The 22,044-nt window shown below is 45.0% G+C and overlaps 2 protein-coding genes across 2 annotated transcripts; both read right to left on the reverse strand.

Moving 5' to 3' along the window:
* Positions 1 to 994: 994 nt before the first annotated feature.
* LOC139546676 (semaphorin-5B-like) lies at positions 995 to 4,733 on the reverse strand. Its single transcript, XM_071355327.1, has 3 exons — positions 4,641 to 4,733; positions 4,129 to 4,276; positions 995 to 1,203 (listed from the first exon to the last, which is right to left on the reverse strand). Exons 1-3 carry the CDS (start codon positions 4,715 to 4,717, stop codon positions 1,123 to 1,125), a joined length of 306 nt encoding a protein of 101 aa, XP_071211428.1. The 5' UTR covers positions 4,718 to 4,733; the 3' UTR covers positions 995 to 1,122.
* Positions 4,734 to 5,169: 436 nt separating this feature from the next.
* Positions 5,170 to 21,692, reverse strand: LOC139547104 (semaphorin-5B-like). Its single transcript, XM_071356148.1, has 7 exons — positions 21,625 to 21,692; positions 21,276 to 21,411; positions 19,992 to 20,202; positions 17,655 to 17,862; positions 6,127 to 6,244; positions 5,548 to 5,729; positions 5,170 to 5,176 (listed from the first exon to the last, which is right to left on the reverse strand). The coding sequence occupies exons 1-7, from the start codon at positions 21,690 to 21,692 to the stop codon at positions 5,170 to 5,172; spliced, it is 930 nt and encodes a 309-aa protein (XP_071212249.1).
* Between the last annotated feature and the right edge of the window lie 352 nt (positions 21,693 to 22,044).

Raw genomic sequence — 22,044 nt, forward strand, 5'->3', positions numbered from 1 at the left:
CAATAAAACACGAACAGACACGAACACACCAACAGACACGCACTAACGAACACTAACACACCAACTGACACTAACAGACAAACACAGACACCTAACACACGAATAGACACTAACACACGAATAGACACTAACATACTAATAGACACTAACACACTAACAAACACTAACACACTAATAGACACTAACATACTAATAGACACCAACATACTAACAGACACCAACATACTAATAGACACTAACATACTAATAGACACTAACATACTAACAAACACTAACACACTAATAGACACTAACATACTAATAGACACCAGCATACTAATAGACACCAACATACTAATAGACGTCAACATACTAATAGACACTAACATACTAACAGACACTAACATACTAATAGACACTAACATACTAATAGACACTAACATACTAACAGACACTAACATACTAATAGACACTAACATACTAATAGACACTAACATAATAATAGACACTAACATACTAATAGACACTAACACACTAACATACTAATAGACACTACCACACCAACATACTAATAGACACCAACACACTAACAAACACTAACATACTCAGACACTAACACACTAACAGCCACTAACAGACACTAACAGGAGGATTCCTTCAATATGCTCTACATCACTGTACTACCCAGCGGGAGGATACCACAGGAGGCTGCTGATGGGAGGACAGCTTATAATGGAACGGAGCAAATGTAATGGTATCAAACAGCTGGAAACCATGTATTTGATGTATCTGATACCCCTCCACCCATCCTGTTCCAGAAGTTACGAGCCCAGAGCCGTCTATAATATAGATTGAGAGTGGGTGGGTTTGACAAAATTAAAACGATATTTAAACCTGGGCGTTAACTCCCAACCCTCTGCACACCAACACAATACATGTCACTTGCTCAATGGTAGCTACTAGCACATCACAACTAACTAGCGATTCCACATCGGATACTCACTGTCGGTCTCGCAGGCAACCGTGCCTTGGGGCAGAAGCGGGTCTCTACCTTGCGTCGTCCGATCTGCAGCTCGTGGGGGTCTGCCAGCTGGGCGCGGCACATGTAGCGCATCCTCTGCTCCTGGCGTGCCCCGCCCTGGGTCACGTTGATGGGCATCCACGGGGTCCAGGGGCGTTCCTCTTTACCTCTGGACACGCCTCCAGGTTACACGCCTTGTACTCCTGTAGGGGGAGGGTTGAGGGGGAGGGAGAAGAAAGAGCGAGAGAAAGAGAGGCCATTATTATAAAAGCATAGCTATATTGGTGCTGAGGTTGCTGCAGCACCCCCTAAATGAATCTGAATAACAAAATGTATATTAATAAAAAATATTAATATTTCTTCTCACGAAAGTAGTACACTGGGCCTTTACTAGTATTAGCGGAGATATAGACATCTGTAGCGCAGGGGGGGGGGGGACAAAATTCTGCATCTCATCTTTGGCAAAAAGGTAATTGTTTAATTAAGAACAGTATTTTGCAGGATTCAATAGTTGGAATTGTAAGAGTTGTTGCCCTGTCCCTTTCTCTACAATTGTCATTGTAATGGAATCCAGAAAGAACAAAACCCTGTCCTCAAACATTTACATGAAAAGGTGCAAAGTTATGGAAAAACACACAAAACATCCACATCCAATTAAATATTTTCCTTTATCAAATAACATTAAAAAAACGTTTTGTGCAGTATTAATCTACCATCCTTACAAACCACTTAATGTGGTCATCTAGGTTTGTACCTGTAGATTGTCCATCACCATGAAGAAAAACAATGCATAATACAGTAATTGAGTACATTGAGGATATAATGTGATGAGGCTCAGTTAGTGCTTGCAATGCTAGGGTTATGGGTTCAATTCCCATGGGGAACCAGCATGAAAAAGTCTGAAAATGTATGCACTCACTACTGTAAATTCCTCTGGATAAGAGTGTCTATGGAAAAGGAATGAATAGACCATTTCAGTTTTCACATAGAAATAAGCTGCGGGCCTCCTGAGTGGCGCAGCAGTCTAAGGCACTGTGTTGCGGTGTCACTACAGCCTGGAGTTCGATCCCAGAGGACTGGTGTACAATTGGCCCAGTGTTGTCTGTGTTAGGGGAGGGTTTGGCTGGGCGGGTTTTACTTGGCTCATTGCGCTCTAGTAACTCCTTGTGGTGGGCCAGGAACCTGCAGGCTGACTCTGGTCCTCAGTTGAACTGTGTTTCCTCTGACACATTGGTGTGGCTGGCTTCTGGGTTAAGCGCGCGGGTGTTAAGAAGCGTGTCATGTTTTGGAGGACGCATGACACGACCTTTGCTTTTCCCGAGCCCGTTGTGGAGTTGCAGTGATGAGACAAGATCGCAATTGGATATCATGAAATTGGGGAGAAAAAGGGGGTAAAAATTACACAAAAAAAAGAAATAAGTTGCATTTGCAAAGTATTTAAAGAAACTGAAAACCTATTTCAAGCAAGTATTTTTATATTCCACAAGTATCAAATGAACTGTTTTGTACATATAATTATCAGACTCAGGTTACAAATTCTGGTAAACACTCAAATACATTTAGTTTACATTTCTTCACAAAAGTAGTGCACTGGGCCTTTACTAGCTTGATAGATTCCAGGCACAGGCAAAACATTCTTTGGGGAAAAATGCTGCATTTATTAACAATGACCAACACAATTCCAGCCAAAATAGAAGATTGTAAGAAATACTGTAACCTACTATTACTATATCCAACCCAACTAGATCTGTTGCCAGTACATGTATCCCAGTGTTTTTATTTGAATTTTTCTAATCTGCCACTTCAAAAGAGTGGTACAAAACTTGCGACCCTCGCTCATGCAAGTGTGCACACAATCGTTTGCGCAAATGTAGCCAGCCATAAACTGTGATTTATTTTCAAAACGCAAGATAGGCTACAGAAATAAACTGCCTTTTACACCTGCATTTGGTGCTGAAAGTCATTCATGTTAGCAGCCAATATCAACTAGCGATATATTATCTCACTTCTCCGGAGTCCAGAGTAGAGCCATAGTTTCCAAGAAATGTAAAGAAAGTTTTGACTATTTTCTACATTGTAAATTAATAGTGAAGACATCAAAACTATAAAATAACACATATGAAATCATGTAGTAACCAAAAGTGTTAAAAACAAATCAAAATATATTTATATTTGAGATTCTTCAAAGTAGCCACCCTTTGCCTTGATGACAGCTTTGCACACTCTTGGCATTCTCTCAATCAGCTTCACCTGGATTGCTTTTCCAACAGTCTTGAAGGAGTTTCCCACATATGCTGAGCGCTTGTTGGCTGCTTTTCCTTTTTTCTGCGGTTCAACTCATCCTAAACCATCTCAATTGGGTTGAGGTCGGTGTGATTGTGGAGGCCAGATCAACCAGAGCAAAATCCTACGCGTACTTGTAGCGAATGTTGCAGGATCTGATGGAAAGCATGTTGTGTTCGGACCGCTCCATCACTTTGGAGGACAGCCTGCCTGCAGAGTGCTTGTTGGCTGCCGAGTAGACCTGTGCTTCCTCACAAATATCTTCATAAATTTGCCAGAATATGTTACATCGTAATTCCATAATATTGAAGTCAGTGCGATGTTACAGCTGCTTATCTTTAGACACATCGCCAGTACCACCCAAATTAGGCCTATCTGAATTATGAAAAGTATCAATAAAATTGCCAGGTAGCCTATTATAGTTCTGGTAAAGATGAGTCAGTAGTAGATAAACTGTATTTTATATGGATGATAAATGTGACCTATCTGTTTATTCCAGGAAAAACTGGAGGAAATTCTTTGGTCACTAATCTGGATATGCACACAGTCCTTTGTGCTGATGAATGGTCCTTGGTCAACAATCAAGACACACAACTTTTTGGTTCTGAAACATAGATGAGAATTTAACAACGACATGCGGGCAGTAGGTTCAGAAAAAAAACAAAAAAAACTTTTTGGTTAAATTCTACCATCAACAAAAAGCACACTTTGGGGACTGGCAGGGCTAGAGTCCCTCCAGGCTCACACAGGTCCAGAGCAGCTCTGTGAGCCAAGAGGTGTGTGTATGTGTGTGTGTGCGTGCGTGCGTGTGTGTGCATCCGTCTGTCCGTCCATCCATATCGTACCAGTGCGCAGCCTGGGCAGCTGTTCCCATTCTCACAGCTCCTGACCCTGGAGTGGACCCCACCTCCACACCCAGCACTGCACTTAGTCCAGGAACCCCACGGGGACCAGAAGATAGGCTGGGGACATGACACACCCTCGTTACAGAACCTAGAGAGGGGAGGAGAGGAGACGGGACGGGAGGTTAGAAACTGATATCTATTTTGGAAGAAATGTCAATTTGTCTTCTGCCTTACAGAGCTGAGCTGATATTTACCTAAGACCATCATGCCCAAAAAGATACTGAGGGTCAATACTGTTACTGAAAAGTGCAAAACATGTCTCATAAATTAATCATAAATGTCCTTTCTTAGTAAATCACCTATACATGTTTGAGAGTTTTGCTCTTTTGAGTCAAGCGAACATGTTCATTATTCAGCAAAAAAATGACATATGATAAATGTATTACTTAACCAACATTTGTTCACATAGCTCTCTCAACAAATAGACCTGCCATCTCCCTCTCTCCTCTCACCTTTCGTCCCTGACGGGGCCCACACACACCCGACCACCGTGACGGGGCGACGGGTTGTTGCAGGTGCGCTGGCGCATCTCAAACCCCGTTCCACAGGTGGTGTGCTGCACTGTCCCCATGACGCCCCAGGGGTCCAGCCTCCGTTTCTACGGCAACAGAAATGTGATGTTATAGGAGGTTCAAAGAATCCTGTAGCACCGTGTGGAAACCAGTTTCAAGATTGAGATGTACATCCAATAAGTCCAATGAGTCCAAACGGAAACGATGGCTTGATGAATACAGAGTAAAACGTTTATTTGTAGAATCTAAATGAAAAGTTTCAGGTAAAAAAACGGTTCCAATTTTCCAGGTAAACGAAAAAGATTACAGAATTTTTTGCACCAAAACATTAAAGATATTTTCCCTAAAATATGCATTATAGTAGTAGCATTTGTAAGTGCTTAAGATTCCGTTCAAGCTCTTTAAGCACTCAACACACTTATGAATATGGCCCTAATTTGTGATTCTGAGAGGGAAGACAACCACTTGCTCAGGAGCTAAATGTGACACCAGAAACACATTCTTTAATCTGCTTAAGTGCTCTGTTCCTCTGAAAGCATTTCTCTATATTCAGTAGCCACTTCCAGACAGACAGACAGACATATCTGAGGCTGCATCTAAAATGGCACCCTATCCCCTTATGTACTGCACTACTTTTGACCAGAATTCATGAGTAGTACACTATATAGGGAATGGGTTGTTATTTCACACCCTGAATGAGATGGTGGTTGGTGGTTCGGGTGGAAACATTCCTGTAACTTTCTCCAAATTACCAGGTTTTCCAAATCCTGCTTGGAAGGAGGGAAGAAGCAGGAAATCCGCAATCCTCCAATCAGGATCTATATAAATCCCTATTTGTTTTACATACCTGGAACAGTTGGAGACTTCGATGGTGGGCCCCTCACAGTTCCTCCCGCCACAGCGAGCTGGAGGGTTGTCACACTCCCTGGAGCGACACAGACAGGTGCTGGTGCCTTCGCCGTCGTCGTTGCTGCATTGTTGCCACGCTGCCCAGGGTCCAAAGCCACCGATGGTGATCTGGTTCCTCAGCTGAAAATCCACACAGGGCAGAGAGAGAGAGATAAGAGTGTCAGGAAATGTACTGGATATCATTAATCATGTGACAATAACCTTGACACAGGAAAACTGTTATTTTAACTTTATTTAATCAGGAAAGACACCTGAGGCTAAAAACATTTTCCAAGGGCGACCTGGACAAACTGAGTCCCCAAGGCAAAACAAACTGTTACAATGTTAAACTGTCAGACTACTACTGTACATGGCCAGAGTCCCCAGGAATCTCAGGCAGAGTGGAGGTATGCTAGGTTATCAGACAGCCAGCGGTGATGCAGGTAGCCCCAGGGGCTTACCAGTGACAATATTGACACCTAGGGAAATAACAAAACGAGCGGGGTAGGGGAAATTGGGGGTCCCTGTTGGCACTTACCGGACACACAGTGATGTTCTGACTCCACTGGCTCATGTTAGAGCTATCCTCCAGGGTGGTGCATCGCTTCTGTTTCCTGTCCCAGCCACAGTATGGGTCCCTGGCCTCCAGGCATAGCCTACAGGGGGCAAGAGAGATGGAGGAGAGGGGAGGGATAGGGAGAGGGAGATGGTAAAGGATAGAGAGAGAGCAGTCAGTCAACGCAGTAAACACAAGCAAAGAACACTCACCAGCCCTGTGAGGCCGGCCCACTAAACCATGTACAAATAAACTCACTCTCCCTCCAGGCACACAGCCCGCACCCCTGTGATTCCTAAACTAAGGAGCGTCTGACTAGAGGTAAACAAATCAGTGCCCCCCCCCCCCACACACACACACACATACACACACACACACACACACACACACATACAGCCGTGCAGCAACCAAACAGCGATGAAATATGCAAGTTTCCAGTCAAACAGGAGCTTAATGAGGGGTAATTAAATCTAAACCTGTTAATGATGAAGTTAGGCCGTGGGAGACAGGGAGTGAGAGGGAGCGAGAGAAAGATGGGGGAGGGGAAAGAGAGAGCTGGAGAGAGAGGGAGAGAGAGATACTGAGAGTGCAGAGAGAGCAAAAGAAAAGAGAGCGAAAGAGAGAAAGAGAGATAAATAGAGAGAAAGAGAGAACTTATTGTAATAAACACATCAGTCCTTACTGCCCTGCAACCACTCTGACTGCCTCCCTAGCAGACCTGGGTTCAATAGTATTTGATATCATTTCAAACACTTGATTGAGCTTGTCTGTTGCTGTAGAACCAATAAAAGTGAAAAGTCCCAACAAGTTCCAGGCAGGCTAAAGCAAATGCTTGAAGTATTTGAAAAATCTCAGATACTATTTGAACCCATGTCTGCTCCCTATTTCCTGCCTGTACTACCTCTTTACAGCCCCCTTAGCTAGCAGAGAGAAAGAAAGATAATTATATTCTTGGCACCAGCCCCCTTTGTTTATTTGAGTGGGGCCTCTGGTGTTTCAGCTACGAGGTTGAAGCATCACTTTGTGTTGTTACAGAACACACAGCCAAGCCCGAGCCAAGTCCTGCAGTGGGGAAGGTGTTTTAGGAGTTAGTGCTGAGCTGACAAATTGATATTTAACCTGCATCAGAGATGGCCTGACACAGAGCTAGAGGGAGAGAGAGGCTATGGGAAGGGATCCATGTTGTTGTGGTGACATCAGAGAGACGGGAACGCTTCTGCTGCACCATAGCTTTAAATGAGTGGTAAAATGAGGGTGAAGACCTGGCAAGCATAACATGTTGATAATGTTTAGCTGCCTCACCAAGCACTGCTAGTGTGCATTCTGTTTACTCAGACACATAATGCTGCTTACAGACAGACAGACTAAACACTGACACTTAAGAAGAGCATGGTGCAGATCTGAGGTCCAATTACCCTCCGTTACAGTAAGCCAGAAGTCAGGCCCGAGGACACACACACATACCCACCCTCAGGGCACACACCTCAAATTGGAAAATGCCTTCAGCTGAAAGAGTTTACCCTGGACCTGGTCTCATGAATTACAGTGGTGAAATCACACACACACACACACACACACACACACACACACACACACACACACACACACACACACACACACACACACACACACACACACACACACACACACACACACACACACACACACACACACACACACACACACACACACACACACACACACACCGATGAAAGCCAGCCATCCATGTAAGCTCTTAAGACTATGAAAATTCGTCAGCTTGAAAAGAATGCTGAGTTGACGTTTTTGACGAGCGCAGTGAGCGAGAGGGGCAGTGGAGGACGGGTTTACCAGAGAGAAAAGGAGAGCCACCCTGCAGTACAAACATCACCGCAGGGCAGGGCATGCCAACCGTCCCGTCTGCTCACCTTACTGTAACAATGGGCCTCATAGGAGTCTTCAAAGAGATTGGGGGTAATCCTGCTCTCTCTCTTTCACATGGACGCACATACAAGCATACACACACACACACACACACACACACACACACACACACACACACACACACACACACACACACACACACACACACACACACACACACACACACACACACACACACACACACACACACACACACACACACACACACACACACACACAGTAAGCTAAACCCACTAGTCTGCACTGTAAATCGTACAAAAAAGGTGCTGTCCAGAATGTAAAATGGATATTTGGCTGTCCCCATAGGAGAACCCTTTTTCCACCCCTCAGTGGAAAAGGCCCTTCATGGAACCCAAAAGGGTTCTCCCTGGAACCAAAAAGGTTCTACCTGGAACCAAAAAGAGTTCTTCGAAGGGTTCTCCTATGGGAATATCCAAACATCCATTTTAGGTTCTAGATAGCACCTTTTTTTGTAAGATTTACAGTGCTGACTAGTGGGTTTGGCTCCGATCCCATCTGACCTTTCTCCAGCTGCATCAACTGTTGGCCAGTCAAAGCTCTCAACATTTATATAACAAAACAGGTCATTGTAAAAGTAAAGGAGATCAGCCAGCCAGCTACAGACAAGGCTCTGATGTAGGCTCTGTAAGGGATGAAGTGGAGCAGGTACACTCAGAAAAGTAGAACCATGTACGGTTCTTCAGTTTGTCCCCATAAGGGAACCCTTTTTGGTGCTAGGTAGATCCCTTTACAGAGTCACATTATGCTGGCTTGAAAAAGAAGTTTTACTCCTGCTTTCTATGTGATATCAGGCCTGCAAGTCACATTATGCTGGTTTGCAAAGTGATGTTTAATTCCTATTGGAATCCAGCCAGAGTTAGTATAGCCAACAAGTGAAATGTTTAATCACCCGCAACCTGTATTCAGAATGACTGCCAGCGTAGGGCAGATTAAATACTGAGTACCTCAATCATCTAAACTGGAATAACCATCTCAGTCACATGTGCAACAAGTCAAATTACTAACAGATTGGATCAACCAAATAAAATAAAAAACTTTATTTAACTAGACAAGTCAGTTAAAAACAAATTCTTATTTTCAATGATGGCCTACGAACAGTGGGTTACCTGCCTTATTCAGGGGCAGAACGACAGCATTTTACATTGTCAGCTCAGGGATTCGATCTTGCAACCTTTCGGTTATTAGTCTAACACTCTAACCACTAGGCTACCTGCCGCCCAATGACTGTACATGCAAAAACACATATTAAAACAAACAATTCTGAAAATCACCATACAATAGAGCATGCTGGGAAATATGATATATGGCTTGATGTAGAACCCTTCTTGCTTTCCAAAGAATAATGTTTGTCTTCCAAAGAATCATCAAATAAACCCTTTCTTCCAAAAACTGTTCTTAGGATGTTAAGGTTCTAGGTAGAACCATTTGCCTTACAAAGAACCCTTGTCTTCCAAAAAGGGTTCTTCAGATCAAAACGGTTCTTGGTAAAACACTATCCCTCCGCAAAGAACCCATTTGGAACCCTTTTTTCTAAGAGTCTACATGTGATGGAGTCTGCTGATAGAGAGGAATGTGGGATTTGCACGGTGTTGGGGAGTAGCGCACTACATGTTGTCAAATCAAATTGAATCAAATTGTATTTGTCACATGCTCCAAATACAACAAATACAACCTTAAAGTGAAATGCTTACTAATGGGCTCTTAAGTAAAGTATAATTTTCTCAAGGGAAGCTGTAGTGTAAATGAACTTAAGTAATTGGTAGCTTGGTAAACTATATTTTCAAAAGATAAATATCTTAGGACTTGTTTTGAAAGTGTGTGTGTGTGTGTGTGTGTGTGTGTGTGTGTGTGTGTGTGTGTGTGTGTGTGTGTGTGTGTGTGTGTGTGTGTGTGTGTGTGTGTGTGTGTGTGTGTGTGTGTGTGTGTGTGTGTGTGTGTGTGTGTGTGTGTGTTTGAATGACTGTGAGAGAGAAGACTAAGGGAGATATAAAGATTAAAGGAAAGAGAGAAGGAGAGAAGGCTTCTAATGGCTTCTGACACCAACCCAAGACACCATACTGATATTTAATTCACCAGCCTCTTTTAGCGGTGACATAGCACACTATATCAAAACAGCGAAGCCACAAAACAAAACATGGGCTGTTAAATTTTAAACAGAGCGACCGGCAACAATAAACCAAACGATAAAACAATGTGGCTTGGCTGTCGACAGACAGCTTGTGATAAATCTCCAGAGTTCGCCATGGGGCTTAATGGACATTTTAAAAGGGATTGTGAGAGCTGTAAACCTGTGGTCCTTTACTAGGCCTTTTAATAGAAAGTCATAAAACAGCAGTTATCACTTTCCGTTTAACTGCAAATCATGACCTCATAATTGTAAACAAGACAGCGACAGACAGACAGGTTGTGTAAATATTCTGATTAGAAATGTAAGCTGTGATAGCCAATAGGCATATTGGGGACATCTGAAATGCGAATGGAGGGCAGCTTCCTGAATGGCTGTACAGTACAGTATAGCAACGTGTATTACCTAATTAATCATCATAAAACATTTCTTAAAAATACACAGCGTACAGCAATTGAAATACACAGATCTTGTGAATCCAGACAATATTTCAGATTTTCTAAGTGTTTTACAGCGAAAACACAATATATCGTTATATTAGCATACCACATGAGCTAACATCACCCCAGCATTGATTCAAGGCAAAAAGCGCGATAACGTTATCACCACCAAAATATATAAATTTTTTCACTAACCTTCTCAGAATTCTTCAGATGACAGTCCTGTAACATCATATTACACAATGCATATAGAGTTTGTTCGAAAATGTGCATATTTAGCATCACAAATCGTGGTTATGCTATGTAATCAGTCAAAACATGGCATGCATTCTGGCCGGCGCCATCTTGGAAGGGGCACCTAAGTTTACGATTATTTATCGATTAGATTGACAAAAAAAAATACAGGTTGGACAGCTAATGAAAGATGCATTGGTTATTAATGCAACCGCTGATTTAGATTTTTAAAATTAACGTTACTAGACATACAGTGTGCGTTACAGCCAGACTAGTGCCGCAATAATGGCCGTAAAAATGCGTTTACATTTTTCCACATAAATACGGAATAAAATCATAAATAGCTCTTACTTTTGGACGAGCTTCCATCAGAATCTTGGGCAAAGGTGTCCTTTTGTCCAAAAGAATCATTGCTTTGTTGTAAAACGTCCACTTCAACTTCGGAACTCAGCAGCTAACGTTAGCTACGTGGCACACACATGTCCAAATCCTCAAACGCAATACTACCGAAAATTCCGAAAAATAGCAATATACTCACATAAACTGATATAAATCGGTTTCAAATAACTTCGTTATGATGTTTCTAACACCTATATCGAATTAAATCACAGACGGATATATCTTAGCCCGATGACAAGAGCTATCTCGACATCCCAATTCTGATGTCCTCTCTTGCGCCTTCGGCGAGCGTCCAAAAGAACGTACGTCTCACTCCATTGCCTCTTATCAACTTCTGCGAACGACGTAGAGAGCTCCATTCCACTTCTCATTGGTTACTGACATCCAGGGGAAGGCGGGTGCAGTTCATTTGCGATCCATAGGGCACACACAGAGCTTTAAACTGATACTGAGAACAGAGACTATTTTTCTGACCTTCGCATGTCCTGTCATGATTTTCGCTGTAGAAAGAGTTCTGGTTCACCCACAGACATAATTCAAACGGTTTTAGAAACTAGAGATTGTTTTCTATCCAATAGTAATAATAATATGCATATTGTACGAGCAAGAATTGAGTATGAGGCAGTTTAATTTGGAGATGATATTTTCCAAAGTGGAAACAGCACCCCCTGTATTGAGAAAAGGTTAACAGCACTGTGTTTTAGAACCCTGTTGACAGGCTGGCGGCACGCATCAACAGACCATAAATTGGCTCTGCTGAGGACTGAAGAGGACCGGTGGGTGGAATTAAAGTTCTTCTCACACAGACAATAAAACACTGGATTTATTCAGGGCTCCTGGGACGCTCTGGAGATGTTAAGGCCAGAATACTGTATATAAAGAGGTTATTATTATCCCCAGGGCCCAACCTCAGGACTCAATGCTGATGACAAGGGTTTATAAGATTAAAAAATGCTCAGGGGCATTACAATAAACTTGAGAATTGAATAGTTCCCACCTGTAAAAGCAAATAACTATTATTTTGCATGAGGGTCCGTGGAATACAGCTGTAGACATGGTTGCTATCCACAAATGGTCTGATTGTGAAAATAATTTAATAAACAATGAAAACACATGAAGGTCCCTGAGCTAGAGAGCATCAGGAAATCATTGAACTTCTACACTGGAAAAATGAGCTGGTCATGTTCATGGTGAACACACCGAGACAGCCACTTTGTGGTTTCATGATGTTGATATAAACTCCTGCAGCACAGACCCACTAGTCTGCTACCTCCCCTGACTGGCTGGTTGCAGCTACAGTAGTACTGTAAATCACAAAGCAAGCAAAACTCCCACTCCTACTCTGTCTTCACCTTCACCACCTAAACATCAAGGGTACTACACTTAAGAGGTTGGCAGGGAAGTAGGGGTAAGTGGTTAGCATCTCAGGGCTTCTATCCTGATTTAACACATTCACAACATTATTACACCACTCCCAATCCTGCCATTGAGCTGTATGTATGGACCTGGAACACCTTGCCTCAGTGAAAGTGTTGACAGAGCTACTTTGCTGGCGCAGCTTGGCTACAACGTATCACTACCATGCAACACTGCAGCCGCTGCAGAATAAATAAGGCTACTTACAGAAAGTGGAGGTGAGAGAGTGAGAGAGGGCGAGTTCGAGAGGGAAAACACAGAGAGAAGGAGAGAGAGAGATTGAGAGTGGAGGTGGAGGCTGTACTTAGCAGTAGGTAGTGGCCATTGGGGAGGTCAGATGTAATTTTCACTAAAGTAGAGGGCATACTATACCACCTCTGTAGGCGGTGCAGCACATAGCAGTAAGTCACCACTAAACAGACAACACTGTGCAAAGCAATATGGCTGATTTGATCCCTAAACAGACACCAGGCACTCTGTACCGTACAAAGCTGTACACATTAGCTAAACATACACTGAGCGTACAAAACATTAGGAACACCTTCCTAATATTGAGTTGCACCCCTTTTTACCCTCAGAACAGCCTCAATTCATCAGGACATGGACTCTGCAAGGTGTCCAAAGCATTCCACAGGGATGCTGACCCATGTTGACTCCAATGCTTCCCACAGTGTGTCAAGTTGGCTGGATGTCCTTTGGGTGGTGGACCATTCTTGATACACACGGGAAACTGTTGCGTGTGAAAAACCCAGCAGCATTGCAGTTCTTGACATGAAACTGGTGCGCCTGGCACCTACTATCATACCCTGTTCAAAGGCACTTACAATCTTTGTCTTGCCCATTCACCCTCTGAAAGGCAACAAATATTTTAAAAAAGGATAATAATAACTGCACTTAAACATTATGAGTTTTCCCAGTGCTGTATTTCCATTAACAACCTATCCATTCATGCTAATACAGGGGACAAACACAGAACCAATAATTTCCTTCTCTGGTTGAACACTAGTATAGTACTGCCATTCATGTGGTAACAGAGGATCCTTTTCCAGAGCGAGTGGTTATCTCTGTAAAAAAACGGATAACTTTAAAGTTAAAAATAACCCATGCCATGGCCTCTGTAGCTTTTCTATACAAGACTGCTCCATAGAAACCTCCATTGTGTCACACAGAGGGGGCTGAAGAAGCCAATATGAATTGATGTATTGCTGTAGTTCCACTAGTTATTATGAGGTTTCATTATGAAAGGCTGTATGTGTGAATGGGACTGGGAGGGCCACCCACAGATCAGGCTAGGCCACTGACCGACTGGAGAATAGCCTGGCCGGGTCAGCCAGACAGACAGTCAGCAGGACAATGGGACTAGTGTTTTGTCACCCCACCTGGTGGGTGTCCTTCATAAGACCCACTGACATCCGCCACGCCTACGGAGAAAGAGTGGGACAGAGAAAGGGAGAGGTCCTCTTTGGATAATCCAAGTCAGAAAGACATAACCTCTTTATAGGCTTCTGGCAGAGTGTTGTTGTCCTGGGACTGTCTCCTGCAGACTGATGTAATAACACAGAGGCAGAGTGTTGTTGTCCTGGGACTGTCTCTTGCAGACTGATGTACTAACACAGAGGCAGAGTGTTGTTGTACTGGGGCTGTCTCCTGCAGACTGATTTAATAACACAGAGGCAGAGTGTTGTTGTCCTGGGACTGTCTCCTGCAGACTGATTTAATAACACAGAGGCAGAGTGTTGTTGTCCTGGGGCTGTCTCCTGCAGACTGATTTAATAACACAGAGGCAGAGTGTTGTTGTACTGGGGCTGTCTCCTGCAGACTGATTTAATAACACAGAGGCAGAGTGTTGTTGTCCTGGGGCTGTCTCCTGCAGACTGATTTAATAACACAGAGGCAGAGTGTTGTTGTACTGGGGCTGTCTCCTGCAGACTGATTTAATAACACAGAGGCAGAGTGTTGTTGTCCTGGGGCTGTCTCCTAACAATCTACGCAGAACACAGAGGCAGAGTGTTGTTGTCCTGGGCTGTCTCCTGCAGACTGATTTAATAACACAGAGGCAGAGTGTTGTTGTCCTGGGACTGTCTCCTGCAGACTGATATAATAACACAGAGGCAGAGTGTTGTTGTCCTGGGGCTGTCTCCTGCAGACTGATTTAATAACACAGAGGCAGAGTGTTGTTGTCCTGGGACTGTCTCCTGCAGACTGATATAATAACACAGAGGCAGAGTGTTGTTGTCCTGGGGCTGTCTCCTGCAGACTGAATGTAATAACACAGAGGCAGAGTGTTGTTGTCCTGGGGCTGTCTCCTGCAGACTGATGTAATAACACAGAGGCAGAAGTGTTGTTGTCCTGGGGCTGTCTCCTGCAGACTGATGTAATAACACAGAGGCGGAGTGTTGTTGTCCTGGGGCTGTCTCCTGCAGACTGATGTAATAACACAGAGGCAGAGTGTTGTTGTCCTGGGGCTGTCTCCTGCAGACTGATGTAATAACACAGAGGCAGAGTGTTGTTGTCCTGGGACTGTCTCCTGCAGACTGATTTAATAACACAGAGGCAGAGTGTTGTTGTCCTGGGGCTGTCTCCTGCAGACTGATGTAATAACACAGAGGCAGAGTGTTGTTGTCCTGGGGCTGTCTCCTGCAGACTGATTTAATAACACAGAGGCAGAGTGTTGTTGTACTGGGGCTGTCTCCTGCAGACTGATTTAATAACACAGAGGCAGAGTGTTGTTGTCCTGGGACTGTCTCCTGCAGACTGATATAATAACACAGAGGCAGAGTGTTGTTGTCCTGGGGCTGTCTCCTGCAGACTGATGTAATAACACAGAGGCAGAGTGTTGTTGTCCTGGGGCTGTCTCCTGCAGACTGATGTAATACACAGAGGCAGAGTGTTGTTGTCCTGGGGCTGTCTCCTGCAGACTGATTTAATAACACAGAGGCAGAGTGTTGTTGTCCTGGGGTCTGCAGACTGATGTAATAACACAGAGAACAAGTGTTGTTGTCCTGGGGCTGTCTCCTGCAGACTGATGTAATAACACAGAGGCAGAGTGTTGTTGTCCTGGGGCTGTCTCCTGCAGACTGATGTAATAACACAGAGGCAGAGTGTTGTTGTACTGGGGCTGTCTCCTGCAGACTGATATAATAACACAGAGGCAGAGTGTTGTTGTCCGGGCTGTCTCCTGCAGACTGATGTAATAACACAGAGGCAGAGTGTTGTTGTACTGGGGCTGTTCCCTGGATACGATATAATAACACAGAGGCAGAGTGTTGTTGTCCTGGGGCTGTCTCCTGCAGACTGATGTAATAACACAGAGGCGGAGGGCTGAGACACAGAATAGCCTGGGAGTGCAATGACAAACAATATGCAAAGACAGAAAATAGAACCATGTCAATTTCTGTGTAAATCCTGTTTGTGTCTGTATCTATGGCTGTGAAATGTATGCATTCTGCATGAACTTTTCTTTGACATAAGATTTCCTAAAAGCATAAACTAAAGACTAATAAGCCCTTCACACTTTCCTGCCCCGACCTTAGATATCACAATAAATCACAGTGATTGACAGCCCGTCACCTGTCATGTATATTTGCAGTTCTGCGTGGTTTTCTCTCTCTGTGTCCCCTGACAACTGACTGTGTCTGCTACTGAGGCTGGCAGATATAAGGCAGCACGCAGGATTAAGGACATGTTCCCCTGGTGTGCCCTTGAAGCCCAGTGTGATTATTCCACCCCACTGTGTTTTAAATAGGCCTGGCTACCGAGGCTTCCGCTCTGCTCTGCTCTCACATCTCCTCACTCACACCTTGTTTAGTATTCACCACTGTACCTGATGGAGAGGAGTGAGTGTGTGTGCGCATCTGTGTGTGTGTTACCGCTGGTGACATGTGATGGAGAAAGGAGCGAGCTGATTCATCATATGCATGAGCCCCCCCACCCACACACGCGCGCACGCGCACGCACACACCTCCACATACAACAATCTCCTATACAGTCGGTTGCCCTTCATGCACACCCGCACGCGTATATTGCACAGCGAGCTGACAAAGCATGGATGCAGCTCTAGAGAGTTGATTGAAAGCATTGATGAAATGCATAAGGCCTGACAAACAGAGAGCAGAGAGAGAGAGAGGGAGAGAGGGAGAGGGGAGGGCTTTTCTCCTCCTCACTCAGCTGTGTGAGAGAGAGAGAGGGGAGGTTTAGATCAACGACAGAGGCAGCCATCAGGCAGCTTATTCTGGAGATGACAGCCAGAGCATTGAGCAGAGCTCACACTCAGAGACTCATATTGAACTGGCAGAAGTCAGGCAGGGCAGAGTCTGAGCCACACGTCTCCCACTAAATGAGCCTGAATCCAGAGAGACAGTAAAAGATAAAGGCTTCCTTCCTTTCTCTGTCACTCTTTTTAGAAACACTGCTTCGTTAATTAAAAGCAACACCGCAACAAATTAAATGTGTTATTGTTTTGGTAAGTGTATCATCAAATAATGAATATATTAGTACAGAGTCCCAAGGGATAAGACTACACAGTCAGTTACTCAGGCTGGTATAATTCTAGCACTTTATACTCAAGGCAAGTGACTAGAAGTAAGCAGTAAACAACACGCTGTACATTTCTGTTGGGAACAGACCACAACCAGTGATGTAGTGGTAAAAAAATAAGTGTGCAATCTCTGATTGCCGGTAGCGGTGAAAAAAGTAACGCCTCCTATGCTTTCATTGTTTTTTTCCGCGAAAGGTTGGTAAGATGTGTCTACTTGCGTTAACCATCCACTATACCACTGACCACAACCCTGAGAAGACATGCAGAATGTGGAATCATTCTCAGTCTGAGACACTCATGTCTCAGTCTTGTAGTTGCAGCTTTTGCTCACCTGTACTCTTCCATAAGGTTGGGTTTGTTGGCCAGGTTGGCTTTTATTGCACTTGTACAAAACAGAAAAACGTAAGAAACTCACATCTCAGTCTTGTAGTTGGAGCATCTCTCCAGAGGGATCTTCAGAACTCTGTTGTTGAGTCCTACGAACAGTGACCTATCACTTTGAAGGATCTGCAGGCTCAAGATTGGCTCCTGCACCCCAGCGGGGAAGAGCTGGATTTCCTCCAGGTAACACCCTTGAAGGCTCTTATTGGTGGTCGCAAGAGCCTTCAGGATGGTGCCGTACTCTGATTGGAGGAGAGAGGAGGAAGAAGATGATGAGAAATCATTGATTGTACTGTATACAGCCTAGAGTCAAGAGGTTTTCCCATTCAGGTCATGTGGCTAGGAAACTCAGAGCTCTATAATATATCATTTGGCTGGACAGCTAGTGAAGTGTTAAAAAAAATATATATATATATACACTGCTCAAAAAAATAAGAGGAAACACTTAAACAACACAATGTAACTTCAAGTCAATCACACTTCTGTGAAATCAAACTGTCCACTTAGGAAGCAACACTGATTGACAATAAATTTCACATGCTGTTGTGCAAATGGAATAGACAAAAGGTGGAAATTATAGGCAATTAGCAAGACACCCCCAATAAAGGAGTGGTTCTGCAGGTGGTGACCACAGACCACTTCTTAGTTCCTCTGCTTCCTGGCTGATGTTTTGGTCACTTTTGAATGCTGGCGGTGCTTTCACTCAGTGGTAGCATGAGACGGAGTCTACAACCAGAGTGGCTCAGGTAGTGCAGCTCATCCAGGATGGCACATCAATGCCAGCTGTGGCAAGAAGGTTTGCTGTGTCTGTCAGCGTAGTGTCCAGAGCATGGAGGCGCTACCAGGAGACAGGCCAGTACATCAGGAGACGTGGAGGAGGCCGTAGGAGGGCAACAACCCAGCAGCAGGACCGCTACCTCCGCCTTTGTGCAAGGAGGAGCAGGTGGAACACTGCCAGAGCCCTGCAAAATGACCTCCAGCAGGCCACAAATGTGCATGTGTCTGCTCAAACGGTCAGAAACAGACTCCATGAGGGTGGTTTGAGGGCCCGACGTCCACAGGTGGGGGTTGTGCTTACAGCCCAACACCGTGCAGGACGTTTGGCATTTGCCAGAGAACACCAAGATTGGGTAGTCGCCACTGGCGCCCTGTGCTCTTCACAGATGAAAGCAGGTTCACACTGAGCACATGAGCACATGTGACAGACGTGACAGAGTCTGGAGACGCCGTGGAGAACGTTCTGCTGCCTGCAACATCCTCCAGCATGACCGGTTTGGCGGTGGGTCAGTCATGGTGTGGGGTGGCATTTTTTGGGGGGCCGCACAGCCCTCCATGTGCTCGCCAGAGGTAGCCTGACTGCCATTAGGTACCGAGATGAGATCCTCAGACCCCTTGTGAGACCATATGCTGGTGCGATTGGCCCTGGGTTCCTCCTAATGCAAGACAATGCTAGACCTCATGTGGTCCTGCAGTGTGTCAGCAGTTCCTGCAAGAGGAAGGCATTGATGCTATGGATGGGCCCATTCCCCAGACCTGAATCCAATTGAGCACATCTGGGACATCATGTCTCGCTCCATCCACCAACGCCACGTTGCACCACAGACTGTCCAGGAGTTGGCGGATGCTTTAGTCCAGGTCTGGGAGGAGATCCCTCAGGAGACCATCCGCCACCTCATCAGGAGCATGCCCAGGCGTTGTAGGGAGGTCATACAGGCACGTGGAGTCCACACACACTACTGAGACTCATTTTGACTTGTTTTAAGGACATTACATCAAAGTTGGATCAGCCTTTAGTGTGGTTTTCCACTTTAATTTTGAGTGTGACTCCAAATCCAGACCTCCATGGGTTGATAAATTTGATTTACATTGATCATTTTTGTGTGATTTTGTTGTCAGCACATTCAACTATGTAAAGAAAAAAGTATTTAATAAGAATATTTCATTCATTCAGATCTAGGATGTGTTATTTTAGTGTTCCCTTTATTTTTTTGAGCAGTGTATATATCATTTTTTTAAATTATAACAGCGCGCATCCAACCCAGAAACCAGCCGCATCAATGTGTCGGAGGAAACACCGTACACCTAGCGACCTGGTCAGCGGGCACTGCGCCCGGCCCGCGATGATATCCCTACCGGCCAAACCCTCCCTAACCCGGACGACGCTGGGCCAATTGTGCGCCGCCCCATGGACCTCCCGGTCGCGGCCGGCTGCGACAGAGCCTGGGCTCGAACCCAGAGTCTCTGGTGGCATCACTGCGCCACCCGGGAGGCCCTAGGTTTCTTCCTTCTAGGGAGATTTACCTAGATAATGTGCCCTTTCCTTTATAATTCAATTTAATTGATTGACCCCTGACCTTTGAACTCGACTGACCTGTGCCGATGTACATGACATGGTAGAGTGTGTCGTGACCCTGTACAATGTCCACCACCAGTCTGGAGAAGCGCACGTCATCCTGCATGACCAAGGGGTCCACAGAGACGGGCTGCACCACGTCGTTCATCAGGTACAGCCGTTGGGCGTCCTGGAGGCTGCGCTCCGTCAGACCATCGTTAGGACCGCCGTCATCATCTATGGTACCACACTGAGGGGAGGGGGGATGGGAAGGGAGAAAGGGGGAGAGAGACAGGGAAGGGAGGGAAAGGGGGGGATGAGAGAGGAGTGAGAGAGCAGGAGAAAGAGGGAAGAAAGGCACAGGGAAAGAAAGAAAAAGAAAGAAAGAGAGAAAGAAAGAAAGAAAAGTTAACTGAAAAGGAATAATACTTCATCTTAATAGTCATTGTTGCTTTGAATAAATCAATACTATGCCTCTGCCTGTGGTCATTTCCTTCTCATTTTTCTCCTCCAGTAATCACGCTTATTCACACCTACAATACTGTTACACTGTAATGATTGTTGTTTGGCAAACAACATCTCTGTGTCTGGCAAGCTACAGCAACAATATGCTTTTGAAATGCCGAATGACATGAATTTCTTCATAAAGCTACAGTTGCATTGCTAAAATGTAAATTATGTGGGCTTTGGGGTGCATAATCCCTGGTTCTTATATGCAGTGCCACCGAGATGCAGTCTGTTAGTCCTGGTTCTTATATGCAGTGCCACCTAGATGCAGAGTCTGTTAGTCCTGGTTCTTATATGCAGTGCCACCTAGATGCAGAGTCTGTTAGTCCTGGTTCTGGGACACACAGGATGAGCAGGATTTTGCTTCAGACCAGCACTAACCCGGAAGATGGGGATGGAGTTTGGGTGGGCAGTACCTGGAAGTTGGGGATGGAGTTGGGGTGGGCAGTACCTGGAAGTTGGGGATGGAGTTGGGGTGGGCTGTACCTGGAAGTTGGGGATGGAGTTTGGGTGGGCAGTACCTGGAAGTTGGGGATGGAGTTGGGGTGGGCTGTACCTGGAAGTTGGGGATGGAGTTGGGGTGGGCAGTACCTGGAAGTTGGGGAAGGGGTTGGGTAGTACCTGGAAGTTGGGGATGGGGTTGGGGGTGGGCAGTACCTGGAAGTTGGGGAAGAGGTTGGAGGTGGGCAGTACCTGGAAGTTGGGGAAGGGGTTGGAGAACATGGAAGTTGGGGAACGGGTTGGGGGTGGGCAGTACCTGGAAGTTGGGGGTGGGGTTGCTGGTGGGCAGTACATGAAAGTTGGGGTGGGTAGTACCTGAAAGTTTGGGATGGGGTTGGGGGTGGGCAGCCAGGTAGAGCGGGGGTTCTCCTGGGGACGGAAGGGACCGTTGAAGGCCTGGGTGATGGAGCTGAGGTTAAACGCACACACTGCAGATGCTGCTATACTGTTCCTGTAGGACAGAGAAAGAGAGGGCGAGGAGAGGAGAAAGAGAGAGAGATGGAAAGAGAGAATAATAGAGGGGGGAGAAGAGGGACAGAGAGAGAGAGACGGTGTTAAAAACCCAGTGAACAAGAGGTTACAGTGTTGCCCATACGTCTCTCTAACTGAGAGCTCAAATTGATCCATTATGTACACCACACTGTCTAACAGTCCCATCTTTTACAGGTGCATTAAAGACACAGCCCGTGTCTGATTCTGCTGGAAGCTGTGTCTGTGCTTCACAATCGTCATGAGACTGCTAAAGTGAATTAAGATACACACACACACAAACAGATACACTCTCCCCCTCGCACACATACACACTCACTGCACTGAACAGACTTTACTGTACAATAAACTCTATACTTTCCTTTGTATGGAATGCCAGCACACTCATAAATGGGCTGGTATACTGTAGCACGGGGATGGTGAGGAGTACGATACAATAGGGCCCTATGGAATCACTGTATGGTTTGACATTTGTTACGTTCTTCTTTTATACATTTCTATATCTGTTATGTTCTTACAGAGAACAGTATGAACACCGTATGTCATACATGCCTTATATACGTGTATTGTCCCTACACTTTAGTGGTTTGTAGCA

This window comes from Salvelinus alpinus, chromosome 20 (assembly GCF_045679555.1).
Source record: "Salvelinus alpinus chromosome 20, SLU_Salpinus.1, whole genome shotgun sequence".
Taxonomy (NCBI): Eukaryota; Metazoa; Chordata; class Actinopteri; order Salmoniformes; family Salmonidae; genus Salvelinus; species Salvelinus alpinus.

Excerpts from the sequence above, each read along its gene's own strand:
- LOC139546676 (XM_071355327.1), bottom strand. The coding sequence starts at position 4,717 with ATGCGCCAGCGCACCTGCAACAACCCGTCGCCCCGTCACGGTGGTCGG. Across the intron at positions 4,277-4,640 it reads GGCCCCGTCAGGGACGAAAG|GTTCTGTAACGAGGGTGTGT; the intron begins GTGAGAGGAGAG and ends TCCCCTCTCTAG. Across the intron at positions 1,204-4,128 it reads GCTGCCCAGGCTGCGCACTG|GAGTACAAGGCGTGTAACCT; the intron begins GTACGATATGGA and ends CTCCCCCTACAG.
- LOC139547104 (XM_071356148.1), bottom strand. The coding sequence starts at position 21,692 with ATGACGATTGTGAAGCACAGACACAGCTTCCAGCAGAATCAGACACGG. Across the intron at positions 20,203-21,275 it reads ACCCCATCCCAAACTTTCAG|TGTGGTACCATAGATGATGA; the intron begins GTACTACCCACC and ends CCCTCCCCTCAG. Across the intron at positions 5,730-6,126 it reads AGAACATCACTGTGTGTCCG|CTGAGGAACCAGATCACCAT; the intron begins GTAAGTGCCAAC and ends GTGGATTTTCAG.